The sequence below is a fragment of the Trichoplax adhaerens genome, genomic scaffold (assembly GCF_000150275.1).
Source record: "Trichoplax adhaerens TRIADscaffold_4 genomic scaffold, whole genome shotgun sequence".
Lineage (NCBI taxonomy): Eukaryota > Metazoa > Placozoa > Uniplacotomia > Trichoplacea > Trichoplacidae > Trichoplax > Trichoplax adhaerens.
The window spans coordinates 6888835-6909759 of NW_002060946.1; the positions used below are offsets into that span (position 1 = coordinate 6888835).

The 20925-nt window shown below is 34.8% G+C and overlaps 3 protein-coding genes across 3 annotated transcripts in view; 2 read left to right on the top strand and 1 right to left on the bottom strand.

The window, feature by feature from the left end:
- The window catches only part of TRIADDRAFT_55977 (uncharacterized protein), a gene marked incomplete at both ends in the record, with an annotated part of 8724 nt that extends 8643 nt beyond the window's left edge, over window positions 1-81 (bottom strand). The window contains one exon of the mRNA XM_002112151.1: window positions 52-81. Within this exon, the coding sequence (XP_002112187.1) occupies window positions 52-81 (30 nt within the window). The remainder of the gene's footprint in view (window positions 1-51) is intronic.
- A 1977-nt stretch (window positions 82-2058) lies between these two features.
- On the top strand, window positions 2059-4038 carry TRIADDRAFT_63914 (uncharacterized protein; the record flags this gene model as incomplete). The annotated part of the gene is made up of 7 exons (XM_002111656.1): window positions 2059-2112; window positions 2535-2648; window positions 2762-2867; window positions 3004-3137; window positions 3285-3377; window positions 3506-3577; window positions 3691-4038. The coding sequence occupies 7 exons, from the start codon at window positions 2059-2061 to the stop codon at window positions 4036-4038; spliced, it is 921 nt and encodes a 306-aa protein (XP_002111692.1).
- An 8878-nt stretch (window positions 4039-12916) lies between these two features.
- On the top strand, window positions 12917-18632 carry TRIADDRAFT_55979 (uncharacterized protein; the record flags this gene model as incomplete). The annotated part of the gene is made up of 15 exons (XM_002111657.1): window positions 12917-13238; window positions 13322-13498; window positions 13661-13936; window positions 14097-14227; window positions 14273-14354; window positions 14525-14791; window positions 14922-15182; window positions 15296-15574; window positions 15781-15990; window positions 16107-16391; window positions 16520-16666; window positions 16752-16818; window positions 16916-17193; window positions 17272-17390; window positions 17541-18632. 15 exons carry the CDS (start codon window positions 12917-12919, stop codon window positions 18630-18632), a joined length of 3993 nt encoding a protein of 1330 aa, XP_002111693.1.
- Window positions 18633-20925: the final 2293 nt, after the last annotated feature.

A 20925-nucleotide genomic window follows, 5' to 3' on the forward strand; every position in this document is an offset into this window, starting at 1 on the left:
AAAATAGTGTAATACGATACTATTGACGCTAAAATTATCGAGAAATTTTACCTGAACGCCATTAGGTTGCTTAATTGCCATCATCAAGCTACATAACAAGAGACATTAGGCTCGTAATCATGAGCGTAGAGGGTAGCTAATGTATAGGGGGAAAACTTTTGGTTGCGTACGCTACAGTATGGAGAAAAAAAAGACAGCCAGCCAGTGGCAGTAGCAGAGGTTGCGCAGTCGCAGTGGAAATAGACCAATTTCCAAGTTTCAATGACTGTCGTATTCAATTCTCATACTGTCCACTACTAAGCTACTCAGTCATGTATTAGCAACCAAACAACAGACTAGACTAGGATAAAAGGAAACGAGGACTTGCAAATGTAGATGAATGCTTGAATACCCCATAGTTGAGCGTCTCATTATTACTAGTTAGAGTGGTGCGCGGTCAATTAAACGTTACAGTGCTGTAGCCTGTAGTACTACAGTACTGTACACTGTGTACTGTACAGGTATGAGCCACTTTTCTTTCTTGAAGGTGCTATTCGCCAATATAAATTGTAGTAAAGCTGCACAATTTGCCGAAAATTATATATATATATATATACAGATAGATACTAACGTAACTGTTCCAGATCTTACTGTAATCAGAAATTCAGTACTGTCTGTACTGCTGTCTTTATTATTGTACTTTTTGAGCGTCTCGTTATTATTAGTTAGAGTGGTGCGCGGTCAATTACGTTACAGTGCCGTAGCCTGTAGTACTACAGTACTGTACACTGTGTACAGGTATGAGCCACTTTTCTTTCTTGAAGGTGCTATTCGCCAATATAAATTGCAGTAAAGCTGCACAATTTGAGGAAAATTATATATATATATATATATATATACAGATAGATACTAACGTAACTGTTCCAGATCTTACTACAATCAGAAATTCAGTACTATCTGTACTGCTGTCTTTATTATTGTACTTTTTGAGCGTCTCGTTATTATTAGTTAGAGTGGTGCGCGGTCAATTACGTTACAGTGCCGTAGCCTGTAGTACTACAGTACAGTACTGTACGGCTATAGGCCACTTTTCTTTCTTTTTTTAAGGTGCTATTCGCCAATATAAATTGTAGTAAAGCTGCACAATTTGAGGAAATATTATATATATATATATATATATACAGATAGATACTAACGTAACTGTTCAAGATCTTACTGCAACCAGAAATTCAGTACTGTCTGTACTGCTGTCTTTGTTATTGTACTTAAACAGCTATAACTAACTGACTGGCGGAAAAGAAAAATCGACGAAAAAAGGTGCGAAATATAGGAACGGAATCACCAATTTAAAAAAAGGCAAATCAGATTTATCTTTCAGTACAACTCGCGTAGGGTACAGTGTCTGTGCTCTATCATGGACTATTGTACTAAATACTTACAAGTATTGGGGGTCTAGGACAATTGACCGCTGTACAATGTAGTAATGTAGTCTAGGATAGAAACAGTATCAATATAGATTTGATATTGTGAGGATGAATTGAATACTTTGCAGCGTTCAATCCTTGACACTGTAAAATTAATTGAATGCAGTAAAGTATCTGTTTCGATATTACCAGGGTAGATTAAATACTTTACAGCATTCAATCCTATACAGCGTCAAATTAATTTAATTTAATACGGTAAATTGTCTGCAGTAAATTATTCGGGTTTCGTCCATGACGATGTTAGTCTCCGAGCTGCAACCTTGGTGATACAGTGTATTGTACAGTATGTACTGTACACTGTACACTGTACAGTACACATTCTTCTCGGTAGTGACTTTTTACGGAACTGTGTATTGAAGTATAGTACGCATGCACAATGTTTCAATGCATGATCGCCATGACAACCATTTCGTTTGTATACTACTGTGTACGACTACCGATAAGCTGACTTTAAAATTCTAGTCATTTCTCAAGAATATTTTAACTACAGTAACGCTTAAGCTGCAGCAAATTCCTGATTAACGGTTACATTGCCCCCATCGTAACGTAGACACTTATTTCTTTTAATTAATATACAATTATATATCTGTAAACCATGTCTGACATATCCGAAGAATATGAAGAGGAAGATCAAGGCCCAAATTTGGGGGTAAGAAATCCATCTTTCGTGCTAATTTCATCAAAGCTATGCGATGCAGTTTGAATTTGTTAATACCTTTAGTCTGAATGATGATACGTATACTCATTACAGTTCTACTAATCAGTTTAATTAGTATCTTACATCCGTAATAACGGCTAATGCAATCAGAGTTCATTTTTAACAATCGATAAATACGAGACGCCAATGTTACCGTACAATCGTTCATTTTTTTGATAAAGCTCAACATGTTATCATAAAGACTTCAATGTGCGATAACAGTATAACGCAATGATATCGGATTCATTATCTTGATGACTACATATTTTTGCATAGCTTAATGTAAAGAATGATAATTAAAAACTGATGAAAAGTTAATATAGAGAATAACTCAAAAGCAGGTATTAAAATGTTGATCATTTTATGTTGCATAGGAATATGACGGAGAAAGGAATGACGATGGAGAACGTCATGGATTTGGAAAAGCGATTTTACCAAACGGTGACACTTATGAAGGCTATTATGAACACGGCAAAAGATTTGGACAAGTAAGAAAATTGATTATTATGCTTGTAAAGTGTAGGCAACCATCTATTCACAGTATGTGCTGATCATTTGAAGTAAGTAAATCTATAATAATCTTACAAAATATTCCTATTAGGGTACCTATCGTTTTAAGTCTGGAGCTAGGTATGTAGGAGAATATTATCAGGGTAAAAAGCATGGCCAGGGAATTTTTTGGTATCCAGATGGTTCTAGATATGAAGGTATTGACATATTAAATTAAGAATTATTCCATATTCTGCAATTAGATTGCTTTACTTTATAAGGGTGATGATCTGCGTAGAAATGAAATACTAACCTTATTAAATCGGTTACAAAACTTGTCATTTATACACATAGGAAACTGGGTAAATGATCAAAGGCACGGTAGTGGTACTTATTTTTACGCTAACAATGATCTCTACGAAGGAAATTGGCTCAATCATCAGAGACATGGGCAAGGTGTTTATACATATGCTGATACTGGAACCAAAGTAAGTTAGGCATTACCGTATATGTGCTATGCACACTCGTAATAACGTGGAGTTGATAAAGTTGTTATCATATAGAATGATATTCTCTTCACTGCTGTAATGTCATCGTATAATTTGACGTATGGCCATTTTTTTAATTCTTCGCAGTATAAAGGAAGTTGGGAGAATGGTAAGAGACAAGGATTTGGTGAGTTAATTCATGCAAATCATTCTTATCAAGGCAACTTCACAAGTGATCAGGTAGATATATATTTGTAGTGATTTATTCTATTGCGATGGCTTATAAAGAATGTAGTTTATTGGAAATTAAGAAGATATTGCAGTCTATTAGCGATTAAAAGGTAATTTTTTTTATACTTATTGAATAGCCTGAAGGAAAAGGAAAATATATTTTTGATATTGGTTGTGAGCAACATGGAAATTATGAGCTTGTAGAAATAGTAAGTTTATGGCTGTACTAGTATTTATGCTTTATACTATGTGCGAGTATTGATGGAATTGAGACCAGGAATAAATATTACGGCAATTGCTTACTCAACTTTAACTATTGCAGTCGCAAGGTGGAATAAATGAAGACGATGAACCCGTTAAAATTGTTGTCCCTACATGGAGAAGCGGCAAAGTTAAAGCTAGGAATGTAATTAACGATGACGAAGTTGAAGATATATTGAAGCTTGATAGTACCAATAATTCTCGCCCTGAATCTGCTGTGATAGCAGGTAATGGAGAGAATAATCAGCCAGTAGAGGCTAAAGATGAAGAAACTGTTAATAATGAGACGAATGATGACAATACCAATATCAGCGAAAATCAAGAAGGTTCGGTGGTACCAGACGTAGTAGCTGGGGAATCTGAGGCACCACCGACCCTGGCGGTAGAGACACCAGTTGCAGAAACTTAAAAGGATCTCATACCTATCACTATAGCGCTTACAATCATTCTTGATAACACTAAGTAAAAAAATCTTCATTTGAGAGACATCTGGCTATGAATTGTGATGCTGTAAGCTTATCCCATTGATTTTTCATTGGGCACTATTTTAACGTAATGGTGCTATAATCTGTATGTACTATTTTCTATCATTTGTCTCCATTTATAAGATCAATCTCACTCGATTAAGTCTAAATAACTCTAAACCTACGTACAGACAATTATTAGTATTGTAATTTACTGTTAGAAAAGCAAAAGTCACTAATAGTAGCTTCATGATATGTTTACTTTGATGCGTACGCGATAACGTTACGCTGTCATGCAATATCCGCTTGTAATTAAACCATACTCTTGCAGTCTTGCTACCATCAATAGCTTGTGTTGTTAATATTTACTGTAATATGAAATAAAATACGGAGATATGATAAAGTAATTCATAATACTGCGTCTTGCATGGGTGATATCGCATTTGGATTATTGAATTTTGACAACATAGGATTGTTTCCTATAGAGGATTTGAATCGATAGCTGGCGAGTAATTGCTGAGTATTTGTTTTGAGCTTGTTTGTCATTACGTAATTGCAGCGGCGCATTCTTGTATGTTAATCCCACTACATATCTGCTAGTGCGATGCACTCCTTACTGACGCTCCATCTATGGTGATTTATAGTGAGTTGTAGTCAAAGGATGGTATACATACATATATGGACTAGTTAGATATTCTCGCGGTATAGTTTTATCTGGTAGTCCTTGGCCAATGGTCAATATATACTGTAAGGGTAAATACTTTACTAGACAGGACCGTTTGAGTGGAATTGATTCATTAATTGATTCATGATTATAGAATACACAATAACTACTGCTGCAGCGCGAGTTATGAGCCTATTGGCTGCAAAGTAACAGTGCTAGATGTTGTAATTCACATACTACATCTATGCAGTAAATATTAAACCACTGTTTCAGCTTGACTTGTATACTGACTGAACGGAGCGTACACGTACCAGTGACGGATGGTTCGAAATTTCAAAGAAATAAAATAACTCCATAATGCAGTCAAGATTATCGAAAAAAATATCAAGTGCCAATGGCTCAAGGTTGTAGAGATCTGTCATGGTAAAAATTTAGCCAAATTTAAAGTAAATACCTTCAAAATTGAAAGACCTAATTAAGGGCTACACTATGGCTGAGCATTCGAGCAGTTTTCAACCGGTATCTACTGTCTGTTGTTATATAAGATGGAATATAATAAATAAATACTGTGGATGTTATCAATATAACCACGGTACAGATGTACGCTTGTCAGTGTACACATGCTAGCTGCCTACGTGTAAATTATACAGTATAGCATAGATAGATTGATATTCTGTTATGTCAGGTAGTAGCCTCCTCCTGCGTGTCTCTTTAACGTTCTACCTATGTGCGTTGATTCTCAATCTACAAATAAATCCACTCTTCATCCTCTCATCGTCTTTAATATCAAATATTGTGTATTTCAAGAAATCATCTTACATACTGTACTGTATGTTAGCGGGACGTTTGCAATCTACTTACTGTTTCGCAAACGTTCGCTAACATAGTGTCATAGGGCTCGCCAAGCCCATGAAATGGTGGTGGCAAAATGATTGCAGGTAGCGCATAAAGAACAATATTAGACTACTATAGTCAATTTGGAAAATTACTATAGTAGCTGGTATCGGAGGGCTTTGTAGATTACTGTAGAAGACCGGTTTATTAATTGGTTGCATCGACTTGTATTATACCGTATAGTACACACGATGCAAGCAGACATTCGGTAATAGAACCGATAAATGGTAACATAATGTACAACGTTATTATCAACATCCTGTAGTTCAATACGGCACGTATTCGTAGTGACAAGAATCCATTCTTGAACTAATCTACAGGCTTGGTTGTTAATGTAAAAGCAGAAGACTGATGGCTTGTGTTTGCGGATGGGTGTGGTGCTGTTAATACTGTACCATACTTCTGACATGGACTACAGATGTGAACTTGTCACTATTTTAGTCCAGTTTTTCTTTCTTTCTTGATTTAGTTCACCGATTGAAAAGTACAAGCACTGTATGGAGCAAGTTGTGTAACGTATACAGTAGAACTGCGCAGTCCGAATCAGTCGAGGTGTCACTTTTCTAGATCTAACCTGTTTACGCTATACTATTTACCTGTCAACAGGCTCAGAGATCGCTATGTAAATGAGCGCATACAACAGAATATATTACACAGTGTACAGTGTACAGTGTACAGTGTATAGTACACTCTAAATGGAACATTCTACAGTACGTACAGTACAGTACATACAGTACTGTACAGTACAGTACAGTACACTCCAAATGGAACATTCTACTGTACAGTATATACTGTAGGAATGAGTCATACTGAGTCATAGTGTCCACGCACACTGTACAGTACATACTGTAGGAATGAGTCATACTGAGTCATAGTGTACATACACTGTACAGTACGCAGTACAACACAGCAAGTCGTGAGTCATACAGTACACTACACTACAGTACAGTGACTATGGTCTGTACTGTACGGTACTGTACTGTACTCTACTGTACAGTGTACAATACGTGACTGGAACAATGAGGTTTGTACTGTACACTGTACACTCTACAAGCGGTACTAGGAACAGACTGCGCTGACTGGAAATGGGAAGAACAAGTTTTGTATGACAAAAATCATCCAATAAACGACTTGCAGTTAGACCGGACAGTTGCAGTAACCGCCGATCCTATAGTAATAGCAAGGCGTAGAGACGTGTTCATCCATGATCGGTTTTGAATTTTCTCCCTATTTTTATTTTGCGTGGTGCTAGTAGTTGAAAAGAAATTGGCGTTATAGGAAACATCTAAATCGCAAGTGTCATCCTCTATCGGTAAGTAAGTGAAGAGAATTAATTTTACTTTCTGATTAGCCATCATCCATGTCCATGTTGGATTAGTGCGGCGGCATCATGCACTTTGATGTGCTGACCGTACTCCCATACTGGGCGATTGATTTTAGCCCACCATGGTATCGTCGAGAGAGGGTTCCGTTAACGCGCTAACCCCTCTCCTAGTCACCATGGTACACTGGTACTGGACCAGTGCGGGGCAAGGGATGCCATCGGGAAGATGGAATAGCTTGCTTGCAATCGAATTTTTTCATACCAAATATTCTTGCCTTGAGAATACTTGTAGCCTTGATTTCTACGTTAGGCTAGACAGCGCTATATAGCGATGGCCTTGGAGTCGGTAGGCTTCCACGGTCGAAGGATTGATGAGTTGATCATTGGCAGCAGCGATATCCAGCGATAATAATTGATCAAGCATGATCGACGCTAGCCTATCGATGAATCAGGGCTGCAAGTTTGATTTTGGTCACAACATTTTTTTTTTCATGACTTGATGTTTTGCGATAATGATATCATAACTTACCATCATGTTAACATTACAACTAGATGTTCTTCTCATCAACAAAAATAAAATAAGAATAAACACTTACCCTTGATTGTCGACAAATGACTTGAAAAATTGGCTTAATTGATGCTTAACATGTGCATTTATTTTGATACGGATCGTATACAAATGGCTGTACTTTTGAGTAGACGCCTGCTTCTTGTTGCTCTATTTTAAAGCATGTTCCCAATCTCTCTGATTCAATGTTTCAACTCTTAGCCCGTTACCCTTTCTTTTTTATCGCACAATCGCTTCCATTTTTTTTTGTAGGATATCCAGTAAACTTTGTGGAGTAGAATAGAGTTTACAAGCTTACGGTAGAATGATGAACGCGTATGTAGAAAACTTTAACCCACCTAGTTGCTATCAGGACTTGAATCATCAACAGTTTCGACTCGTATTTGAAGTTGAGAAAAGAATTCACTGTCCCAACTCTTCTATTTGAGAATGAACGACATAGTTTAATGATGGGACTACAACAATGTTAACATCTTAATCAACGTTATGCGTACGGCTATCCGTTGTGCCGACCGATAGCACAGTCATGAAAAGGCCGTGCCACAGGATCCAACTCACTTTTCACGTAGTGTTTCCCGTTGGCATATTTCATTATTTAAAAGAATTTGGATTAATCTAATCCAATTGCTATGATACAAGGCTATAAACTATAGATTCGTATTTTTAATCAAGAAGGGATGATTAACTATCTAAGCTAGGTGGAAATTATACTAGAACATACTCATAGATATGACTGCAAGGTACTTGCTTTTACTGTACTTATGATGCTTTACAAAACAGGCTTTTGTATCTTTTCTCTTCTACAACTGCATTTCCTTAAGTCTATAAACTTGATACAGCGATGTCATTTGCAACCCAAAAGTATAAACAGTCATGCAATCGTTGCTCGCTTCGACTCGCTAATTTTCCTGTATTAGTTTTGCTTAGATAAACCGTAGAACAAATGGACGACCTTTTAATTAAAATTTCTTTCCAAGCTCCCATTTTTGGTGTACCTCTGCACATTCATCGGCAATTGCAGACGTTAGCATCGTCTATTTCACAACATGGGAAATTCATGATTATATATGGAGGTCAGACTGATGATGAACAATAAGGCAATAGAATAGAGATCATCAATCTCGTTATTTTTTTGAAGAGAAGATGAAGAGTAAGTTTTTACGCCGATTAAAGTATCAGATTGCAACTAAATCAACTTTCAACTTCGTAAACACATACGTTCCCATCCGTATACTGTAAGAAAAGCTTACTTAACATTCCCCATTAATATTGGATCGCTACAGGGATATACAGTACTTTGAATAAAAAAATTGACCGAAAGATGATGGAAGTTAAGATCGTTTGACTATGCGATATGTTTGAGATTTTTCAGTTTTCTTATTTTGTGTACGCTATATTTGCCACAATTTATTTGCCTACTTCCAAGTTCTTCTTAAGCTCAAATTTTATGGAAGAAATAACTAATTGAGGATTACTACATATTATTGTAGTCGATGCATAGAATTTTGTGTTCGACTAGAGGCGAGAATCATATCCTTTCTCTTAAATCATTTTTTTGTGTTGGTAAAAGTTTATATATTCAACCACGAACGATCGGCTATTTTAACATTTCCCATGTCGCGCTAGTTTGATATACAGTACAGTAGGCTATTTATGTAATTGTTCAAATAGACGCGCATTATTACTGATGTGTTAAAGATTTGCATGGGTTTTAGCAGTAATTTGTTAGTCAGACACAAATAGTTCTGTTTTCCTTCCTGATCATTAATTTAGCAAGTGCTTCAACTTTTGATATGAAACAACTGTATGCTTCTAGTTATTGCTTGTTAATACTGCATAATTCTCAAATAAATGAAGTATACGCTAAAATACAATTGTTTCTATATCTTTTAATTAATTATTATACTTAGCTAATGTCGATGATTACTTGGATCACTTGATCAATATCACTTCTAGTACTGTATAATTATACTTGGAGTAGACGGCTAAGTTAAATCGCTGAACTTTTCTCTCGAATAATAATCTTTTCCTTAATAATATGTCATTTTAATCTTTTGTCATTAGTAAAGTACGCGTAGAGTACAGTATATTGATAGTGGGGTCTTCGAGGTTTGCGAACGCTTGGTAAAATCGCGGCCAATTTTAGACTAGGAATAGCAATAACTATTTAGGGGAAGAATGAATTATTTGCAATGTACTACAGCGTAACTACCTAATCGCAAGGATATGATATACGTAGTACTGTCTACCGTATACGATAGAGTAGTCATCAGTCGACGATGATGACTTTGAAAATGCAAGCTTGTAAAACAGCGGTAAAGTCAATAATAATAAATGCTGTCTTCAACACCAACGCAAAATGGATGTCAATAATCGTAATAATAGCTTCTACCAGTTTTATCATATTCAACTATACTAACTATGATGTAGTATACGGAGAATATCATACAAACTAAAAATGAAATTTTAACGGAAAAATTAGTACTGTACTGCTTTCGATATGTTGGGCGGTCGGGCAAATAATTGAATATCATCATGCTTTTATGCTTTTTAACTTGCTATCCAGTCCAGTTTGCAACATACTGTATTGATAATAATGATATATTTCCACTTTGTTCTTTTACTCTATGGATACGTTTGGATACACGTGTTGCAAAATGACCTATCATGAATTTTTGATGTTATAATATGTTGTCCAATCTTTGACTACAGTCCCTAGAGAAGTTTAGAACAACTCGTCAATATACTACACATTGGCATCGTTCTATCATGAGTCATAGTAATGAATAAGACAAACTTTCAAATGACCTCCTGCAGAGCTAACATTCATATCGTTATTACCAATGAAAAATAGAATAGATCAAACCATCTGCTATTTAAATAATTACATTCGCCTTTGGCGGTTGGTCATAATGAGTTGATTCTGGTGTAACGTAATTTTTCTATTTCCATTTTACAGCTTATAAGTGCAATAATTACTCTTATCGTGATAATACAATGAATATGGAAAAAATTTCAACCAAATCGCCATCATTAAAAATGAAATTGACAGTACAAGTGTTTTCAACCAACTTGATAATATTAATAATCAATTGTTAACTTGATAATGTTATTCAACTAATTGCTTTTCTATCAATTGAAATACACTACCTACTATATAACAAATGAAAATCATTTTAGAGATGTAAATTACATCGTGATAGATTGGTTTTATAATGTCAATTATAGTTATTCCATTGGCTTAATGATAACATTACTTGGCGTTTATATATAAGCTTTACTAGGAAGAATTGAAATTTCACTTTCTATCAATTTTTACGTATAACTCGTATACTACATTTTCGTAGACTTAATCATATCTTCCTAATTGTATTGCTGAAATACGAATAACTACTGCACCATTATAACGACGTAGTGTAAGTGTACATTTACATTAATGCGGTAAACGGTGGAAAGGTCAACAATTAATTAACTATACTATAAGAAAATGAATTTGGCCCAGTAGATTAACAATACAGCATGAATTCTCTAAGCTTTGATTTTTTTTTTGGTTATTGCAAGCGACAATGAATGCAGTTGAAGGCTGCTTTCCGTCGAATTTCATTATAAGTATTGCTTTTAGCTGGATGCTGCCTACCAAATACACTATAGTATACGTATAATAACGACAGTAGAAATAACAGGACATGTTACTACCAAGCCAGTGAATGATACAACTTCTCTATTTTACTTAAAAAATTTGGTCTGCTTGGAGGTTCTATAGTATGCTTCTTGTCCATGGTGATACTATTTATAGAGGATAGTTATTTCTACTTTTTGCATCATATCCGCTAATGTCATGGCTGATATGGAGCTTTATTTTCAATTACTGTACCATAAAATTTTTCATCTATTAACCACAAGGAAGAATTGTTATAGTTTATACGTACAATGTAAATATATAACGGTCGGGATTCGCTATCATTTTAATATTGAATTCCAAATGAGGTACCACTCATCTATAACATATGTTCTAAAGATTGAATTTTATAAATACTGTCGAGCTAGTTTTTAAAATAAGCAACACTACACACATTGCAATAAAATGAATTAATTGAAATGTTGAAATAGGTTACTACCAAAATATAATTATCTTCGAAGTAGCGATTTGCCTTAATGGATGAGTACATTTGTAACCTTTGTAGTACTTGCATTACATTGATATTATTTATCTAGCGTGAATCTCTCTAACCGATTATAGGCTGTAGCTATATGATATATCGTTTATATGCTATTCTACTTTTAACCGAGTAATTAGGCAATTATGTTGCATCTCTTTACAGTGGAATATTATTATGTGTTAAATAGCTAATGGTTGGCTTTTTTCATTTCACAGATTGCAATGAAGCAAATAATATTGTCCATCATTCTCCTGCACTTCTTCGTACATGGTAAGTCATATCGTAATGATTTCACTAACTTTACTGTCAAGATAATTTCTTTACAGGAATTAGAAAGAGTATTTGTCTCCTCATGGCTATATTGGATATACAAACGCTATCAGTTTATAGCTATAGATTGAATGACATATTTCTATTGATGATTCTGACGATTTGTCTCCTCATGGCTATATTGGATATACAAATGCTATCAGTTTATAGCTACAGATTAAATGACATATTTCTATTGATAATTCTGACGATAGCTTAACAGTAGAAAAGCCAAGGCCAATTATCATACAGCTTACATTGACATCCTTTTTTTGAATAGACTCACAATATCTTTGGTAATAGTATGAATCAGTTTATGCTTTTTTTAGCGGAGGATAGATGACTGTACTATCGATTTATAACGTATTTACAAGTTATTAACTGTAAAATTATAATATAAGTAGATGTCATTGCACTATGATTTACAGTTTTAGATTTTGTAGTAGAGAATGAGTTAATACAATCGCTCTTTTTATAAAATCAGATTCTAACAAACAATACTGCTGCTCTTCCATTTATACCTATAGAATTTACGCACAATTAGCTTAAATTTTTAAAAATTAATTTTGTCCCGGAACACGAATATTCGAGTTATATAATACACAGAAGGAATTTTTTAATAGCAGAAGTACAGTAGTTATTCGTAAGCAAAAGCCATAAAATATTAAAATATATGCTGATTACTTACTACTAGTAAAATTATTCGAAAATAATATACCATAGTTCTGGTTGGATAAAACTTCTATCATGGAAGTAAAGAATAAACATTAGTGCAGTTAACGATGAATAATTGTTATGGCTAGTGATCTAGTTGTGCACTTATAGCGAATTGTTTTCAACAGTTGTTGAGCTTGCTGTAATGTCTTTGTCTATTTCAATATTGTAATCAAAATTATAATACTTGATGACTTTAGTAATCGCACAAGGGACGTTTAGTCGAAGGAACATTAATGTTGGCCAACGTCTTGAGATAGCTTGCCCAGCTGCCAGCTCAAATGCAGTTGGTTGGATTTCAAATAAGAATGGAGCCAATGTAACGCTTGCGACCAGAGACACCAACAACGCAGTTTCTACTCAATTTCCTTCAAATGTCCGTTACAGCGTAACTAGTTCATTTACATTGATTATTACGGATATCGAAATATCTGATGAAGCAATGTTTTGGTGTGCTCCTTCAAACTCTCAAAACTCTCCTTTAGCAGCAATCTACGCAGTAACAGTTACAGGTTATTTATTACTCTTCATTCATCAAGAATTTTCATTCCATTAACTGATTAATTAACAATTTTATCTTCTATTTACATTGCAGTTCCATTAACAATCGATTTGCCTAGCGAGACCTCAACAGACTCTGGTGGTACGTTATCGCTTGATTGTAAGGCATCTGGTAGACCTACACCCACAACATTTAGATGGCTAAGGAATGGTAACGTTATCAGCTCATCGAAAACCCTAACTATATTTAGTGCTAAAGTTTCTGACGCAGGTACTTATACCTGCTATGTTAATAACTCAATTGGGATGGTCGCTCGACGAGATGTCATCGTCAGAGTTCGCTGTAAGAAAAAAATCTCAAATTTGCGCTGTTTTTGATATGGATTCAATCTATGCTTTTGTAATAAATTTATGAGTTTATTTATGTTTGCAGATTTTCAAATGCAAGATAGAGGTACTATTATTATCGTTGCCAACTCAGGTGAGAATGTTGTACTTGGCTGCCTTGGACAGGGATATCCGCCTATTAATCGTACTTGGACAGTTGGCACACCTGTTAGCCGCTATCAGAAATTGTCCAATGGATCGTATTATATATTGAATGTTAACCGTAGTGATGATTATCATCAAAACGGTAATAGATTCTTTACCTGTCGAGCTACAAATGGTGCACAAACCGCCATTGTAAATTATGAATTGGATGTCCACTGTAAGCAATACTTCTACTTGAGAATTATTTATAACTTATAAATAATTTTTCAATACATATGCATGTAAAAACATTTTTAACTACGGTCGTTATGTATTGAAATAAAATCAATTTTCTCGTTAGTCCCGGCTCGTACTAAATTTTAATTTAATTTGTTTAGATTTCAATCCGTATACAGCATTTGCTTCGTCATCATATCTCGTAAGAAATGAATCTGACATTGTAGCGCTTCCATGCGCAGCTGATTCTAATCCAAATTCTTGGGTGACCTGGTACTCAAATGGCAATATTGTAAGCAGGTTACGCAATCGTAACATTTACTCTCTAACCCTTCAGAGGAGTAGTACTGGCAGTTATGGATGTAATATTGCTTACCAAAGTCAGCGTCGCTGGAGAAATCTTACAATTGTAGTACAATGTAAGATAAAGCATTGATAAAAAATGATTCATTTCTGTCTATTTACAATAAAAGTTTGATTTAGGATTTATTGATATACGGTGGGCGTTAATTTTAAATAATGCGATTAATTAATTCACATACTGACATTGAAAATGGTATTTACTATCGATTATTTCACTATCGTACAGATGCCCCACAAAGTGTAAAGATTGATTCTACGAATGTTAATAAAGCAGCGATCGGTAGCGTTTCGACAATGCGTTGTGTAGCAGAAGCATTGCCAGCACCTAAATACATCTGGCAGAAAAATGGTCAACCGTATAATGGACCGGCCGATGTTGGCAATGGTTCGCTTGTTTTTACATCAGTAAAAAAAGATGACAGTGGCAACTATCGGTGTATTGCAAATAACATGCTCGGTGAAGCATCATTGACTATTTCCTTTACTGTTTATGGTACGTATCTTACCAGAACATAAAAATATCCTTAGATTAGGCTTTAGTTCATGTTGTACAGCTGTAATAGTGAATTATGTTAATGCAAGAGTTGTAACTAAGTCGTGTGTGATCATGTTGCTTCGTTTAGAACTTGTTCGAATTATCTCGAGTATACCAACTCAGACTGTTGTATTACAAGAGGGTGAGAGTAGAACGTATACTTGCGCAGCGTCAGGTTCTCCGAAACCAAATGCGTATTGGTTGAAAAATGGCGAAATTCTTCAGTTTGCTGAATCTGTGACAACGATGGTATTAGTCGCAAATAGAAGCGATAATGGTGCTCGATTCACCTGCAGAGCCTTAAATGTTAACGAAAATATAGAATTACATTTCAATTTGACTGTTTACTGTAAGTATAGGCTACTATTGCACCAATTTGAGTGCAGGTTATATGTGAATATAATTGCTCACCATTTCATTACAACAATAATATTTATGCTGCTATTAATATATTTTTCTTAGATCCTCCATATGTTTCGGTTCCTGACTTAAAAGTTTACGTTAAGGAACAACAGAACGCTGTTTTAATATGTAATGCGACATCTAATCCATCAATAACTTCATACAGATGGTTTGGTCCGACCGGTCAGGAAATTGTTAGAAACGATAGTGTTATATTCGTGTATGGTAATCGACTTAGTATTCGAGGATTAGACAGAACTCATTCTGGAAACTACGTCTGTAGACCGGAGAATGGTATTCGTGGAGGTTCCACTACAACTTTTGAAGTCATTGTACCATGTAAATATTGCCAGTCTATTGTAGATTACAGCTAATGGTTACTCTTAAATTTGTTTTATGCAATTTCTCAGCCTTATGTATGCACATGATGACCTTATAATTTGGATATTTCTTTGTATCTTAATCCACAGATAAACCAATTGTATATGTTAAGCCAAGCACTTTGACAGTATATAATACACAGAGTACTTTATTCAATTGCACAGTTGACGCTATCCCGCGTGCAACAGTGACATGGAGAAGGGTCAATGGTGAATTCAGTAGAAGAGCAACTATTAGTTCCAATTATTCGCTAATATTTAGAAATCTTAAACGAAATGATACCGGTACCTATCAGTGTGTAGCTAGAAATATTGAGGGTGAGACTGCAACAGATGGAGTGCTTACCGTAAAGAATGTTCCTGTCGATCGTAGCGGTTGGTTTTGGCTTATTTATCGTATTGAACATACTGTAGTTTAATATATCTACTAGAATGTTTATAGAATATTGCATGGTTCGTTATGTAATATGCAACTTGCATATTTTTTGTAGCGTTTGAAGTGATCGTTTGGCGATCTGATATCCTTGGTACTAACGTTAGTTGGACAATACCCTCTCAATTGGAAACAACTAGTTTAACGGTACAATACCAAGTATTTGGTACTAGAAAGCGTGCTGAATGGACGATTGCTCAATCAGGAATTAATCCGACATCTAATAGCATTCGTATTAGTGATCAGTTGTTGAATCAAAAATCGACGTACAATATTAGAGTGCTGTCATATTACTACAGCGAAGAAGTTTTGACTAGCCTTACTGTCGTGTCGGACCCTCCAGGTAGGCCTAAATAAGCTATAGTATTGATTGTATAACTATAGTTACCACGGTTGTTTTTTCATTACGAACGATATTTTAGTTTTCAATGCACTAAGCTAGTTATTTATTGGCCCTGCTCGTTATTATAGGGCCCGTACCTCCCGAGAGAATAACATATGGACCTTTCAATAAAACTGTATTAATTGCAATTTGTGCTGGTGTTGGTGTTATCATCTTGTTGATACTAGTAGCTTCCTTAATTGTATATGATCGCACCCATAAAGAAACTCGTAGAGGTACGTGATGGTACAGTATTCCATTTCGTAACCCTTGTTTCATAGATTAGTTTTTACAGTTAATTTTATCATTCAATATGTTCAGATGAGATTTCCTCCAAAGAGCCTTACCTTACATCGCCAACAGCAACTATTACAAGACGCCCACAGAAGTATATATTTTTCATGACTTTAGTAGCCATTTTATATCGATCGTGACTTATTGTAAAAAGATATTAGCAATTCTCATATACTTTAATTTCTTTACAGTTTCGAAGACCATGCTTATACGACTCCAAAAGGTTTAGAGACATTACCGTCTCCACCGGAGGGTGTATCTCATGCTGAATCTGTTGCTTCAGTAAGCAATGTTAGTATGCGCAGTGACATGAAGAGAGCTCCAAGCGCTTCAGGCTCGGAATTTGATTACAAAATGGCTAGTCGAAATTACTTTGATGATGCAGCTAGTGACAATGCAGATCGTTACAGTGTTCGATCAGACCGAAGTTCGCGCAAACGCAGGCAGAGCCAGACCAGTAGACAATCAGGTATGTCATCACTAATTATTTACTGATTGATGATATTATTTCAATTAAATCACTGCTATGTATTGCAAATACGAGTAGAGGCTACGTCTGTGGATGAGGAAAACATAGATTATGCAGATGGTTACGGCCGTACTCCTGCAGAGATGCTGTATTATACCCCAGATTATAAGAAAGGCTCCACTACTGGTCGGAGCAGGGTAAGATATTTAATATCTTAGTCATTTTAGTGTACTGCAGGATTGATTATCTTGTACGAGATCAATGCCACTTAAACATTCGTATGGAAGTAAAAATGAATCTTAGTTGTATAAAAGAATTAATTTTTTTCGCATTATCATTTTATATAGGAAGCAAAAGATAAGCGGTATTCTTTGCAAGCAGACGAGAAAGATGATGTTGATGCATACCGCCCATACTATACAACAGGTCGCTCTAATGAAGCTGCTAGTAAGAAATCATCCCGTCCTACTAGAGCAGAATCGGTCGGTGCTATGGAAACGACAAATAATTATGGATACAACGTTCAAGATAGGATATCTGCTGATCAAAAGAATGCTAAAGAACGTGACCAAATTTTACAAGATAAACTACGCCGTCATGATCCTGCTTATCAGAAGCGGCGCTCTAGAAGTGATGCACCTTCTGACAGCGGTATGTCTGAGACAAGTTATAATCGTAGATCGAAAAAGAACGAGCAACGACGGTCTAAAAATGTGGAAGCGAATAGCGATGCGGAATCGTTACCAAGTCCTACCAGGCCTTCATCGCAGTATAGTGCAAAAAAGCCTTACTATTACTTAGATGATGATCAATCAACGGTCAATACTGATGATTACTCTTCAGACATTGCTATAACCAGTAATAGACGTCATGATGATCGCTTGTCACGACCCAAATCAAGAGCACCATATGTTGAAGGTGATAATCAACCATACGATCTTGGTAAACGCTTAGCACGCTCTCGAGAAATGTTATCGAATTCTCAAGCCGATGCCAGTGTTTATAATCAGTCATCGCCGTATAATAAATCATCTTCATCGTCTAACACTAGGTTAAATCAACGTCATGATTTTCATGACAGCTCTGAGAGCTTATCGCGCTCGAAAAAGTCTCAAAGCCGAGAAAATATTCACCACCTAACAGGTTCTAGAGGTAATCTAACTAAAAGCCCGTTAGAGGATGATGATGATTTCGAATATCCTCCGCCACCAAAAGATGTAAATTATCATCGTAGTTCGGAAAATGTCGCTGGTCGGTATGCAAGTAATGAAAGTTTAGGTTCTTCACATAAACGCAGTGCCCCCAATTATAGCTTAGCTAGGTCGAATGAAAATTTAGCCCGTTCTCGAGAGAGCCTGTCATCTAGAAATGCCGGATCACGCACACCACATAATGCAAGACACGCTCCTATGATTGCACCAATTGCCAAAGATATTTAATACTTTATCTGAGACGTTATCCTATCTACTGTTGTAATATATTTATGAAAATTTATCATTCATTCTAATTATAAGATTGGTATTTGTTTTTAAGTCTATTATGCTTGGCAATGCTTTTTCATTGGTATGAATTTTTTATAAGCTGTTCTTGTCATACGTACTACCACAGGTAAACATTTTGGTAATGATTTTGCATTGAAGGGCTTTTTATATGCGTTTCTTTAATCTATCATGTATATTGCTATGATATCATCTAAAATATAAATTCTTGGTTGATTGTGTATCAAGCTATTCGTGTCGTGTGTTGTTATTCTTGGATCTGATAAATAAATTTCTGCCAAAGTTGCAGTTGTTAAAGTATTAGATTACTAGATTTATTAACTAAACCTTGTTCGGTCATGTCTGTTATTGATTTTTTTTGTTATGTTTGTTATTTTTACTAATGTATAACCATTTATAACGTAGACTGATTGAGTAGCTATGACCTCGCTACTGTAGTGTAATTGAACTATATGACCTATTCTGGTGTTGATCTGCATATTAAATTGGTTGATGACTCTGTTAAAATTTATTTTTTAGCAATTTAAAACTAATGCATTATTCAGTGAAGGAAAATTTTGTATCCTTATTTGTTGTTCTTGTAGCATTCGATGTATCGTTAACATAGTTATGCATGGTAAATTAGACTATACAGATTTTATTTTAAAAATATGCAAAGCTCGTAATAATTAATCAAGCATGGGTACAGCTCTTAACTAGTTATTTACAAGTCTCAGTTAAAGTTGAATATAAATGACGAAATAATTATCGTGAGGGTTAGAAGGAACAGGGGCGTAGAAGTGGCTTCAAAAATACTCATCTGTTACTAATTAATCAAATACTATCATTTTAATAAATCATGATGAAATTGTTAGAATCGAAGACTAAATGCTTACAAATTGTTTACAATTTAATCTTTGGTAACAAACCCTAATCTCTGGGTAGTATTAAATTCGTTACTTTGCTCATTTGATCACGAATAAAACAGCTTAAGATGTACCGTCCGTAGTGTACAGATCAGTAAAAATATTTGTAGTGTCATATTGTGGTAACTGATTGGGCATGAATATTCATTTAATCTAATATATATCACAGATAGAAAATTAGATCATGCTGTGATTATTTGATCGTCTGTGTACTACTGCAGTTTAATAATTACAGGGTATGAGCGAATAACTTGCTCTATTTAATTTCCTGGCAGGGTTCCGAAAGAGTCTGAATCGTATTTTACCAATAATATTTTGGAAATGAAATTACTTTAAGAATTAGCTTGATGAAGATAAGGATCGTTTTATTCTATTACAATAATAAAGTATCGGAATTGACTTGCATACAAATAGAATAGAACTTTAATTGCAGATAGATTTTTGAGTACTGATACCAATTTCGCAGCTACGATAATACGGCATATACCATTTCTATCTAGTAAATTCAAATTACGATATAGGGAAGTTCTAAAATGCATTTACTATCATTGCCGCGGTCAATTCTATCAATGTACATTAAGTAACTTTCGTACCTCACTAGAATCTTAAAAAGGGACGTTGATATGTGATAGACCAAATGCATATAGATCGTTTTAAATACAAGCAACTTTGAAATTTTTAATTATTTATTCTATGAGATGAACATAACAAATGACAACGATTTCGTTAGGTAGTATAGCTTTATTTTTCAATTTTTCAATAATTTATCAGCTAAGTACCGTAAGTTGTACTTGAAATTATACAGATACTACGAAAAGAATGATATTAGAATAACAATTTAAACTCATTATCAGCAAGGATAAATTACTGTAATACAGAAATTCGAAAATTATAGTTGATGTCATCTTTCTTTAGACTTCAATTTTCTGATAACCGTTTTTATACGACAAGTTAATCATCCTATTTCTAATGTGTTAAACAAAATATTTTTATTTCGTGTCTAGGACGAGATTATTTTGAGTTTAATATACAGTATATGAATATGATATGTACAGAGAGAAAATTTACACAGACATATACATGTATCCGTATACGTGTTTAAATCTCAAGTAAACGATTTCTTACTAATATTTTTAAATGTAGTCAGCTCTCAAAATGATGACAGTGTAGACAAAGCACTTTTTCTAGCAAGGATATACAAATTAGTTCTCATTTTACCTACAAATAAAACTTCATTTAATAGGCAATAATGAAGTATAATATGAATTTAATTTTTACATATGCGTATCGATCAACGAATATAAATAAAAATCAATATTGCGACTTAA